Source organism: Pelodiscus sinensis, chromosome 10 (genome assembly GCF_049634645.1).
Source record: "Pelodiscus sinensis isolate JC-2024 chromosome 10, ASM4963464v1, whole genome shotgun sequence".
In the NCBI taxonomy this organism is placed as follows: Eukaryota; Metazoa; Chordata; order Testudines; family Trionychidae; genus Pelodiscus; species Pelodiscus sinensis.
In genome coordinates this window covers 5,858,555-5,871,622 of record NC_134720.1, presented here as the reverse complement: position 1 = coordinate 5,871,622, position 13,068 = coordinate 5,858,555, and the positions used below count along the sequence as shown (strand labels likewise).

The 13,068-nt window shown below is 43.4% G+C and overlaps 1 protein-coding gene across 4 annotated transcripts in view; it reads right to left on the bottom strand.

The window, feature by feature from the left end:
• Positions 1-13,068, bottom strand: part of UGGT1 (UDP-glucose glycoprotein glucosyltransferase 1) — an 88,333-nt gene that overhangs the window by 1,370 nt on the left and 73,895 nt on the right. For all 4 annotated transcript variants that reach the window (XM_075938346.1, XM_075938348.1, XM_075938349.1 and 1 more), the window contains 7 exons: positions 12,368-12,472; positions 11,392-11,476; positions 9,010-9,192; positions 7,492-7,652; positions 6,276-6,390; positions 3,245-3,361; positions 537-705 (listed from right to left, as the gene is read on the bottom strand). In XM_075938346.1, the coding sequence (XP_075794461.1) occupies positions 537-705; positions 3,245-3,361; positions 6,276-6,390; positions 7,492-7,652; positions 9,010-9,192; positions 11,392-11,476; positions 12,368-12,472 (935 nt within the window). The remainder of the gene's footprint in view (positions 1-536; positions 706-3,244; positions 3,362-6,275; positions 6,391-7,491; positions 7,653-9,009; positions 9,193-11,391; positions 11,477-12,367; positions 12,473-13,068) is intronic.

Here is a 13,068-nt window from a genome sequence, read left to right as displayed (position 1 = left end):
TTAAAATCAAGAGATATGAAGGCCTTCTTGACAATGTTCAAAATGGGTTAGAGCCACTCGTACAAGCACTTACTCCATTGTCTGCATTGGTGCAGGTGCACCTTGTGCTGAAAACTAATTGAGATTATGCAGCAGAAGACTGAAGTCTGTGTCCAGCCAAATGTTCTCCAGTACATTAAGGATGATATTCAATGTCTGAAAAATTCCCATTCTGTTCAATTCACAGAACTGTGAGGCATTTTGTTTAGTCTAGATTCTGTTAAAGCATTTGCATCTTGAAAAATGAACAGAATGTTAAGGAATGTACCAGTAAATTTCTTTTCCCTATGTCATCTACAATGGACTTTCACTAAACCCAAATAAAGACACTAGCGTACAGTGGCATAGTACACTTGCATTAAAATGGTCAAGCATGAATTATTTTCCAGCAGCTGCGAAGAAATTCACTAAAAAGCCATTACATATTATGTAAACTCTTAGCAAGCTCTTAGTTTCAATAAAAGCCATTTTTCTAAATGGGAGACTGTACAATTTACCTTTTCTGTTTTGCTGTTTCATCCCGTCTGTTGTCGCAATGGTTCCTGATTCTTTCTCTTTCTGGAAATGACTGTATAGCTGTTTGATTTCTTGATCGTAGTCCTGCCACTCTGGGACGATGCGCACGGCTGCTTGCAGCTTGGGCTCTTTGGTCATTGGATTATTACACTGCAAATGAAACAGAATTCTTTACTAAGACAGATGGTCTTTCCATACACGCTAAAAAGACAGGTCTGTGGTAACTCGAGTATTTTCAAGCCCCAGATTTAAAGCCCCAGATTTAAAGCCCCAGATTTACCTTATCTTAAAAAAAACAAAAAAAACAAAAACAAAAAACACACACACACCCTGAATATGGGAAACACTTCCTACTGCAGTATTTCTTAAACTGTGTTCCGTGGTGCACTGGTGTGCCATGGAGAACAACAGAATTCAAAATGGCCACCCTTAAAGGGGCAGGTGACTTTTTTTCCTCAGTAACTTTCCCTCCCAACCCTTTTTCCCCTGACTTCCCCACCCCCCCAACAAAAAATCCTTGGTGTTCCTCAAAAAAAAAAAAAAATTGTTTGGTGTTCCTTAGTCTTAAAAAGTTTAAGAAACACTGTCCTACTGGATGAGAGTAGTTATAATTTCACTATCATCCATGACTAACTGAAAGGAAAACCCTTCTTGCTGCAGCGTGTCTCATAATTGGCAGAGAGAGTACAGGTTTAAAGTCTATTCCCAACTCATTCTAAAACCATTCCTGTAATTAGCTATACAATCAATACAGGAAGAAGGGGTAAAGCAATGCTTGCAAAATGCAGAGAGAGAAAACTGCTGGTGAGTAAGGATGTGGATAATCTATGTAATGTACATATATGGCCCTCATCACCGTAGTATCTGATAGCCTCACAACACCCTGGAGAGGTTGGGAAGCACTACTCTCTCCATCTTCTGGGGTCAGTCATTCAAGCATCTGCCATCTTCGCATGCTCAAAACAGCACTAGAATCCACCTCTTTACCCATGATGATGCAAACTATCACTTCCTCTGCTTTGAGGTCTCTTTCTCACTGGCCTCCCCAGCAATGTTCCCGCTAACATTTTCTATCCCTGGGCGGGCTGAATTTTCTTTTGGGCAGGTTAACATTTGTTCTGTGAAACACCAATACTGAGGTAGTGTGTGGATGTGCACCCCCGATACAAACACCCCTCCCCTCCCAAAACTCAAAGAGTAGAAGCCCCAGAACAAATTAACACATGACCTCAGGGTTTGTAGATGCATGTTTCAAAGAGCTTGCAGATAAGGTTTCATCCTACAACACAACTAGCATCACACTTAGTACTCACTACTTCTGACTCATAAGAGCCAGAACTTTACTAAATGGCAAACATCTGGCCCTAATGTAATACAATACACAAGGTATTAATTAGTAACACGGGATTTAAAAAAATCATTAAGATCAGAGTTTTAGATATCTGCCACACTCCAAAAAAAATCTGGTGAAAGAATATTTTTCTTTCTTATCTTAAACCATTGGCACCTATGCAAACTTTGTGTGAAATGTAATCATGCAAACGTCTTCCTGGCACGCGTGCGCACACACCCACCACATGCAGCCTGCTTTCCTCCCTCCAATCTAGCCAGAGAGGACTGCAACAAGTGAGTCAGACACCCCAAACAAACTGCCCCGTCTCCACCTCATTGGACAGATTGCAGCACTCACCCACCCCCTTCTTTCTCCCACCTACACCATGCAGTCAGCCCCTTATCTCCTCCTTCCCAGAAGGCTTGAGAGTGCTGAATTTCTGCTTCTCCTAGTGCAGACAGGACTCTCCAAACTCCCCTCCCCTTTGACTCCCCCTCAGCCAATTAATTACTTACTCCCTCCCCCTCCCCCACCACTCATTCTCTCCTTATCTCCCTTTAACTGCTCTGGGAGCTGCTCAGTTTCAAGCAGGCAGCTAGCTCTGTTTAGCTGCTCGTTCAGTGAGAGGACGTCCTGCCCCTGCACAGTCAGCTTTGAACTTCTGAGTGGAGCTCAGAAAACAGCTGTGTGACTACGCAGGCGCACAACATACAGGAAACTATGGCTGGGGAGCAAGGTTCCATTAATCCTCTGTTTAAAATTCCTGAAATTCATCAGTCACATGACAGACTGACTTCTATCCTAGTGGTTTCATTTCAAAATCTGTCCATTTGCGTAACTTTAGTGCTCACATACCCATAGGGCCTCCTAAAAGGCTGGGAGCTCATCCTTGACCACATCATCATCTATAAAATGCCTAGAAATAGTCAGTGTCTCAGGCAGCCTCTGACAGTTAAACTTCCCATCACTTGCCTCCAAGTGGGAGGAGGTGGGTATCAGGCACCTTTTAAAAATACCCAGACAGCTCAGGGGAGGTGGGGTTCTTTAGTCTGGGAGGGCAGGCTACCTCAAAAAAGGAAAACTTTTCTCTATCCCCCACCCTGTTGGGTTAATTTTAGTAGGGCCTATCATGTCTACGGAAAGGAGGGGGGAAGAAAGAGGGCAAGTACTCAGTTCAGCTGGGGAAAGGCCCTTCTCCCTGTTGTGTACGACTCAGGGATGCCAACCAGTATGTGTTGGTGAAAGGTCATTTCTACTTTGGCCAGTTGCCAAAGGAAAATGCTAATATCTCTACTTTATAACAACATGCTAAGATATAAACCAATTTAATCTACTTATGAGCCATCATGGCCTTACCAGATCAATAGTTTTTGCTCTCTTCTTTGAAGAATCATCACACCATGTTTCACACCAAAGCCACTCCTGCGGCAGTGATTTAATGGGCACCTGATGGATCATGTTGTTGGGCAAATCCTATTTGAAGGACAAAATGTATTAGTGGTATCTACAACAGTGAGGGGGAAAAAATCATTTACCTTTAGAATTCCCAAGGATTGCCCTATGAGAACGTCTAACCTAAAGAGCAGAATGTACTATACACCCAAGAAGAAAAATAAGAGTTTTCTACTGAGTGAAAGTGAATGATAACATTACCCAAACAAAATCTATGAGAGTTAATTGTAGAGTTCAGTATTCAAAATTAAACATCAGTTCATTTATCATCTTGTGAGGTTTTAACTCCATTTGATAGTTGTATGCGTATCTCTTATCAAATCCTCACTTCTGCAGTAAGCTAGCTCAAATGGCTATTTCTTAAGAGATATTAACAAGAGATTCCTGTTGGCACGTGTACTGCTGTTTAGAAGACAGAGCAATGGTCCCAAATACTCTGCCCAACAATCCCACTGACTTCTAGCACTAATGGAAACATTAGTAACCTACACACAAGATTATTCTAACACTGTGTAAAGTTCAGATGCAAAAAGTCATTTTTAATATTCCAGTCATCTGAAGAAGTGGGTTTTGCCCACGAAAGCTCATATCATCATCTACATGTTTTGATAGTCTTTAAGGTGCTGCTAGACTATTTGTTGTTTTTCTAAGTTTTTCCAGTTACAGACTAACTTGGCTACCCCTGTAAGCTTTTCACTATATACAGTTTAACACATGGCACATTATAAAGAAAGATGAGTATTTGAATATACATAAAGTTTTCTTTGGCCTATTACTAGGAAACCCCAGGACAGACTGGACAGTTCAAGAAATCAGTAATGCGTTAGAGAGAGACTTTCACCTCCACAACCCTAATTCCAATCGGGAAATAGTAACCAAACATTACAATCTAAAAACTTTTCATTGACCTATAAAATATTATCTGAATTGGTGGTCTGAGGATACTTCCTAAGACCAAACAAGCCTCCATAACACTTGGCATTGCCTTGACTGTATTAGGTGAGAAGCCATGGAACAAACACACACGGAGAATTGTCTCTCACACAGAGATGTGTCTTGAGGGACACCTGCAAAGCAGTGAGGAAACTTGAATTGTGGCTGCTGCCAATGTAGGACTTCAGTGGGAAACTGAACGTTTTAAGAGTCAACGCAATCTCGGAAGAGCTAAAACACTCTGTACAAAAGGACTACAATATAATTGCAATATAAGCATTCATCTTGGAGATCCCTTCCATAATGCCATTTCAGGGCTTGGTTACTTTGAAACCAACATAAAAACTCTGCCGAGTGGTGGTGTGTCTTGAACTCACATTACATCGAACTTCTACAGAACTTAGAATCCAACGTACTGTATATGTACTACAGCACAATGGTCACATATTATTGCTGCTGAAAGTTAGTCATGGTATCTGATAAAGCCAATTAGAAGTGTAGGATCAGTAAAGTGCATTAGAACAACATTAGCTTATAGCTACCATGTACAGGCAGTCCCCGACTTACGCGGATCCGACTTATGTCAGATCCGCACTTACGAACGGGGCTCTCTCACCCTGGAAGTTGGGGCGAGAAAGCCCCGTTCGTAAGCTGCTCCGGTGCCCCTGGTCTGCTGGAGACCGTCTCCAGCAGACCAGGGGCACCGGGCGGGTTCCCGCGCTTCTGAGGCTTTGCCAGAGCAAAGCCTCAGAGGCGTGGGGAACCGCCGCTGCTGCCGCTTCAGTCTGGGTGCCTGTGGTCTGCTGGGGACGGTCCCCAGCAGACCACAGGCACCCAGATTGAAGCGGCAGCAGCGGCGGTTCCCCGCGCCTCTGAGGCTTTGCTCTGGCAAAGCCTCAGAGGCGCGGGACCCCCCCGGGGCTGCGGCTTCAGTCCGGGAGCCTGTGGTCTGCTGGGGACGGTCCCCAGCAGACCACAGGCACCCAGATTGAAGCGGCAGCAGCGGCGGTTCCCCGCGCCTCTGAGGCTTTGCTCTAGCAAAGCCTCAGAGGCGAGGGACCCCGCCGCGGCTGCGGCTTCAGTCCGGGAGCCTGTGGTCTGCTGGGGACCGTCCCCAGCAGACCACAGGCTCCCGGACTGAAGCCGCAGCCGCGGCGGGGTCCCTCGCCTCTGAGGCTTCGCGGCACCCCGCTGCGGCTCTGCTCCCCGTGTCCCTGGTCTGCTGGGGGGGGCGGGGGAGCGCAGCTAGTGTGCTGCTCCCCCCCCCCCAGCAGACCAGGCTTTTGTTTTGGACTCTGGGGCAGAGCAGCTGGGGCGCTGCCGATTGGTCCTGCAGCGCCCGCTCTGGGCACTACTGGACCAACCCGGCAGCACCCCAGCTGCTCTGCCCCAGGTCCTGATTCAGCCGCTGCTGGTCAGTTTCAGCAGCGGCTGAATCAGGACACCTGGGGCAGAGCAGATGGGGTGCTGCTGGGTTGCTCCAGTAGTGCTGAGGAGCGGCGCTACTGGAGCAACCCAGCAGCACCCCAGCAGCTCTGCCCCAGGCGTCCCCAAGTCAGCTTCTGCTGAAACTGACCAGCGCTGACTACAGGAAGCCCCAGGCAGAGTTGCTCTGCCCCGGGCTTCCTGGAATCAGCTGCTGATCAGTTTCAGCAGCAGCTGACTTGGGGACGCCTGGGGTTCTTAAGTTGATTCTGTATGTAAGTCAGAACTGGCAGTCAGTTTCAGCAGTGTCTGAATCTGGACGCCAGTTCCGACTTACATACAGATTCAACTTAAGAACAAACCTACAGTCCCTATCTTGTACGTAACCCGGGGACTGCCTGTACTAGGGAATGAAGAATTAAAGCAAGCAAATGTCAACTCTGAATAAAGCATCAGATTAAACTGCATGCTGCCTTAAGAAGAAAAAATACATGACTTTGATAGGAATTAAGAGAATCTTAAATAGCTGAAAGCTACCATCTAACTGCAAAAATTAAAAGTCCCGAAGTACACAAACCTGATCAAGGTTGGAAAGACTGTTAGGATCCTGACTAAGACCTTGATATTGTCCTCGGAGCCGATCTCCAGCAGCTATCTTCCTAAACTTTTTCAGATCCACAACATATAGAGCACTAAACACAAACAACACAGTTGTTAATAACTTGCAGCCTGACTGATATATTAATTTACAAAATTCAAAACAATGTAATCTTAGTTGGACCCACCCAGAGGAATTAGGTTGTGATGTATAAATTCAGACTCTTCAAAAACAATATCTTAGGATTGCTGTCTCATTATCCATTCTTTCATTATCTTCTAAATTTAACCCAGATATGTCTAACTGGCAACTAACATCACCAAAAGCAAAGTAACATCTGCAAAAGCTACAGCAAAGAAGAACATAAGAACGGCCAGAATGGGTCAGACCAAAGGTCCATTTAGCCCAGTATCCTGTCTGCCGACAGTGGCCAATGCCAGATGCCCTAGTGGGAGTGAATAGAACGGGTAATCATCAACTGATCCCATCCCTGTCATCTATTTCCAACCCCTGACAAACAGAGGCTAGGGACACCATTCCTACCCATCCTGGCTAATAGCCATTGATGGACCTAATCTCCATGAATTTTATCTAGTTCTTTTCTGAACCCTATTAAAGTCCTGGTCTTCACAACATCCTCTGGCAAGGAGTCCCACAGGTTGACTGTGCACTGCATGAAGAAAAACATATTTTTCTTTGTTTTAAATCTGCTACCTATTAATTTCATTCGTGACCTCCTAGTTCTTATGTTATGAGAACAAGTAAATGACTTTTCCTTATTCACTTTCTTCATACCTGTCATGATTTTATAGGCCTCTATCATATCCCCCCCTTAGTCTCCTCTTTTTTAAGCTGACAAGTCCCAATCTTTTTAGTCTTTTCATATGGCACCCATTCCAAACCCCTAATCATTTTTGTTGAGGGACACAATGTTCTAGCCTTATATGTCAAGTGGGAAATTCAGAGACTTCCCAAGGTTACATGGTAGAGCCCAGAAAAATAAAGTATTGAGCAAACTCTCAAACACACCGGTGACACAGATTTCAGTGCATACATGTACAAATCAATCGACGTTTGCCAGCAACAATGGCAAGTGTTTCACATTGTTCACAAGTTGCTGTTTTTGTGGTGGTGTTTTTTTTAAATCCCAGCAAGAGCCCTACAATCTGTCTGGTAATTCTAAATTCTTCAGTACCTGATGTGATATTTTCTTCCAGCCAGGTGACTTGCCCAGTACCCTGACTTCCAGAACCTGTAGCCATCCATCTCTTTTCGGCTTTCACAGAACGGAGTATAGCCATACGGTGCACCATCCAAATTGAAATCTCTTAACTCTTTGAGGTCAGTGCGCACAATCTAGCAGAGGGAAATGGAAATGGATTTTATTTACTGTGGACACAGACCCTTTAAAAGGTGGCACAGGGGGTTATCTATCAGGCAGGGGTTAGGACTCCATAGAGTTAAAGTTGAATAAGCATTTGAAAAAGATTACTTATTACTGGCACATTCTACATCATACCAGTGCACCAACATAATGCCCCTGCCCCCAAGCAACTCAGAATCGGATAATGCACATTATCAGTCTTCAAGTATCAAAGATGTAAAGAATCCAAAATAGACTCCGTTATTAGAGTTAAAGCTATTAAAGGAGAAACTGGTATCTAGGTCATGGAACCTACAATAGAGCAGAGGTAGGGAACCTCAGGCCCAGGGGCCGGATGCGGCCCTCAGCTTGCCTGGATCCAGCCCGATGCTCAGCCCCTCTCCCCCAACCCTGCATTGGGGAGCATGTGCTGGTGCCCCAGCCTCTCTGCTGCCCCACCACAGTGCTGGAGCCCACAAAATCTCCTAGCCTGAGTCCCCCAGGCCCTGGTGCGCGAGGGGAATGTGAGGAGTGTCTTTCTCCCTCTCAGTCGGGCACCATGTCATTGAGGGTTTTTCGTGTGGGGCTCTCAACTGATTTTTCTGTGGGTCAGTGTCCCCCCCCCCGGAACCAAAAAAGGTTCCCAGCCCCACCTTAGAGTATGTCTACACTGCAATTAAAAATCTGTGTCCAGCCCATGCCCGCTGAGTCAGGCCGGAGCCTGCGCTATAGGACCCGAACAGGAGGAACAGTCCTAGTGCTCAGCCTGAGCCCAAACATCTATACCATGATTAAACAGCCCCTTATTCTGAGCTGAGACAGATGAGCCATAGGTGTCTCACTGCAGTGTTTACACACCCATAGCTGTTGCTCTATCTGACCTCTCAGTCCTTGTCCTCAAAGGACTGTACAACACTTTCAATATGAACCTGGGAATTTAAAATCATCACTCTGTTGGATGCTAAAATACATGGATTTAAGAAAGATGCTTGTTTTGTGGCTTATTAAAAAAATTAGTAATATGCCCTGCAGCCTATAATAGATTTATCCTACAACTGCAGAGGCATTAATTGTGAACTCCTTACATTTAATCTGTTACTCCTTGCATCTAGTTTAGTCACTCTGGTTACCTTCTCCAGACATGAAGAAGAACTTTGTGAAGCTTGAAAGCTTGTCCCTTCCACTAAGAGCAGTTGGTCCAATAAAAGAAATTAAGTACTTTACTTTACTTCACTATGTTCCTTTAACATAGGTGGTTTTGTGTTTAACTCTATTTATGTTAAACTCTAATTACACGTACGCTGACCGTGTAATTCCTGCCAACAGTCCCAAAACTGCCAGATAGCTTACCTGATCGGCATCCACAAATAGGAATTTATCAACCACCAAAGGGAACAGCACATCCAGAAAAAGGATCTTGTAACCCCAGATAATGCGCTGTTTCTCCGTTTGCTGGTGAAGCCATCGTGGCCATTTGTATTGGACAAGTTCATATTGGAAATTGTATTTCTCTGCCATGTATGGAATGAACTCCTGGAGAGGGAAAAATTATTTGTCTTGAATCCATTTCTGGATGTGTCCATTATAGAAAAACAAGGCAGAAGCAAAATCAATTTTAAATAAGAAAAGGCCCAAGAGATTTTGCAGCCTTTGGGTAAGCCACTTTTTTTTTTTAAAGGGTGTTTTCGTTCTCAGCTAAATATAATTCTATTGTTATCACACACAAACCCCCCCCCCCAAAAAACAGACTGCATAATGTAGTCCTAACATTGTGTGAAAGTCACATCATCAATGCAACTGTCAGAATGTAGTCTTTGAAATCCATCTAAACATCTTGGGATCCCTTCATCCCACAATTATGACACGTTTATATTTTATAACAGGGTGAGGGGTTTGATTTATAAGACGACATTAGTGGAATAAAAATAAAAGGGGGGAAAAAGGTAAGAAACATCAGGAACAGATTCTCAACAAGGTCCACTGTTTCCCAAGAATAGTGGGAGATGTCCCAGTTGTTGAACAATTAAAATAAACCCTGAAGAAAAGCACACAGAGAACAATCCTGGATCAGCAGAAAACTGGGACTAGAGACTCTAATACGTCTTCCCTTGCTATTCCCCTCTAACTCATTTGATAATTGCAAAAGAGTTTGTCAAGGACTGCTATATTTTAATAAACTCAGTAATCAAACAATATAATGGCATAAATTAATGCCAAGTTTTTAATACAATTAAAGCCCAATAAATGATTTTGGCTGACTGACTTTGGCTTTGTATGCTCCCAAGATCTCAATGTACCATCTGAAAATGTGCTGCATTAGAAAAGAAAAAGTAACCAGAAGTCTTAGTGATACTAAAATCCTAAATTTGCTTTAACCGGTATCTTTTCCCTAGACTGTTACTTGTCCAACAAACTCCTTGTGCAGAGTCTGCATGGAGCAGGGAACTGATCTACTGATGGCCAAAGGCAGGAACATATTACTTCCCCACCGGAACAAGGAGCGAATAAATTGAGAGTCACAATTTGTTCTCTGGCCTGGGACAGCATAGACTGTAAGGTCCCAGAATCTAGCCCTTAATTTTTCTTTTATATAAACAGACTCTTCATTTAGAATGAACAGCCAAGCGAGATCAGACCCATGGGCCGCCAATGCCAGACAGAAGAAAGTGCAAAACTGCATTAATAAACAGCTGTAAATTAACACGCCTATAGATGATGCTTCTTCCTAGGCATTTATGGTTGTCTCATCTCCTGGAGCATCAGCAGGCCGGCAGACCAGGGGGAGAGGAAAGGTGGCAGGTGGTGATTTGACAGAGCTTGGGGCTCCCATTCACCACCACCGCTACAATGGCAATGGCAACTGCCAGAACACCAGGTCACAGTGAAGGCCTAGCTGGGAGAAGCTAGCCCCAGCCCAGCCCCTTCCACCCGATGCCCGGACCCGACGCCAGCCCCACTACCTTGCCCAGGACCCAGCAAAATCTGTAGGTCACCCTGAGCATCAGGGTTGATGTATCATATGTATATATTCTCTCATCAATATACACGTGTAATCCTTTTCTGAATCCTACTAAGCTGTCTGCCTGTATACCTTGCTGCCTCGGCTTAATCGCATTATGTAAAAATGTATTTCCATACATTAGCTTTTTATTTGCTGTCTCCTGAATCCCCATGTTCTTGGTTTAGCATGTGTGTACAACTGGCCTCCTCTATAACCCTGGTGATTGTTCTTTCATACCACCAATTATTTTCCTCTCAAAAATTAAAGGTCCTCATATTTTTAATGTCTTCATAAGGAACTTTTTCCATGCCTCTAATCATCGGCCCATCTCTGGGCTTGCCTCTTCCTGCTCTGTCCTTATCACCCCTATATGACAGGCTGCACACAGTGTCTTTGTGCTGTTTAAAAAGAAGCCTCTTCTGTTTAACAGTCACATTACTCCAAGTTTGCTGCCATGCACTCCTCCCGCCTTATATGTCCCCTTACCAAGTTAAGGCACTGTCAAACTGACCTTCACTTACAAAAACATGTTGAACAGAAGAAACAGATTGCAACTATACTTGTTTGTCAAATAAATATCCATAAACTATTATATACAACTTTTTATGTTGCTTAGTATGGGACTCCTCTACCTGTTAAAAGAAATGAGGTATGAAGATAATAAATGTAATAACTCTTAGAAAAGATGTTTACTTTTACTTGTGCCCTTTGTAAAAAATTTAGTAACAAACCTTGAATGTAGGTGACAAGTAGTTCTTCAAGAACCAGAATTTCACCGGGGTCTTAGTGTGTTTCAGCACTGATAACATCATTATACTGTTAAAAGCAAAACAGAACAAAGTTTTTGTACATTTAATCAATAGGAAATAATCCCACAACTGTAAAGACAACTAGTGTTAGTGCTAAGACAAAGTTAGAATAGCCCAGTTTTGTGGAAAGCTCTGTTTAATGTTTAGATTACAGGTGGTTGTTTTCCCATAATAGTCTAATGAATGCAGTTTGTGCCAGATTACTGATGCTTGTGCAAAAAAGCAAAACATACAGCTGCCTGAAACCTATTAAAATCAGCTTCCATGCTTAAGTACAAAACATTTTATTAAAATATTGAACAATTTTTGCATGAATATACAAAGTGGGATGTTGTCTAATCCAATATACAGTAAATCAAATATTAAGGCAGTAATCAATTGCCCTATTATCTATTAGATAAAAGGCTTAAATCTATTTTAGCTATTTGTAAATGGCAAAATACTTAATAGAAATATAAGTCACTGAATAAATATCTTGTACTTTTAAAAATCAATTTTTTAATCTTTGCCAATTGGTTTGTAACAATGAGAATCTACAATGATATTACATCTCAGTGACAGCTACTAAACAAAGCTTACCTTAACAGTTCACTTCCTGTAAATTACATAAACAGAAAGGTTCATAAAATACACTAAAATTTCCAACTGTCTTGAATCTAATGGGAGTTTTACCACTGGATTTCATGGTTTTCAATATTACCCTTAACATGAAGTAAGAAGACCTATGGCAAGTGTTTTCAACAACTTTCCACCAAACTATTCATCGATAACAGAAACTGTCAAATTATTATGAAAAGGAGATTTGTTGGGATCCCATAGCTTCCAACTACTTTTAAGTAAATAGCAATAGCATCAAATTAACAACTGAGAAACAAAAAACTACAATCTCTAGACTAACCGGAGGAATCTTTCATACAGGTGTCCTGATGCCACAGAGAATATATTAATCACGTCATCTTTATCCTGTTTCACTTCGTCATTCTTCTGCCCACCTGTAAATCCCCTGAAATCAGGAAAAATACAGTCCTTATTAGAATATTTCTATGTATCTGCAATGTCATGTGCTTTTCCCCAGACTAAATCTTTCACATCCAGGTCTGGCAGGGGTTGAGCGTGCTGCAGACTCACTATGCTCAGGTCCTGGGAGGGAAGGGAAACACCAAGCATGCAACTAGCTTATATTATTGATGAGCTCTGAAGAATCCAGTTAATGAGACCTCTTTGGCTCTAAGGAGGCAGACCATGAGATTTTCTCCCTACCCAATTGAAGAAAATTGTTGCCTGTAACCCAACGTATCTTTTCACTAGAGTGCACGCTCTGGGGTGGGGCCAAGGAGGGACTTAAGGTGCGCAAGCACTGGAGTGGGGCTGAGGATGACTGGTTTCGGGTGCAAGAGGGGGTTCCAGGCCCTGGTTTCCCCTAAGCTACATGGCCCCATGCAGGTGCTCATGGCTGCAGTCAGAAGAGAGATTGCTCTCCTCAGCCCTGAAGCTGCCAGGACCAGCAGGGAAGAGACCCTGGCCCCAGCACGAAGCCACACAGGTAAGCCTGAATCTCAACCCCCTGCCCCACCTTGAGTCCACTCCAAACCTAAGCAC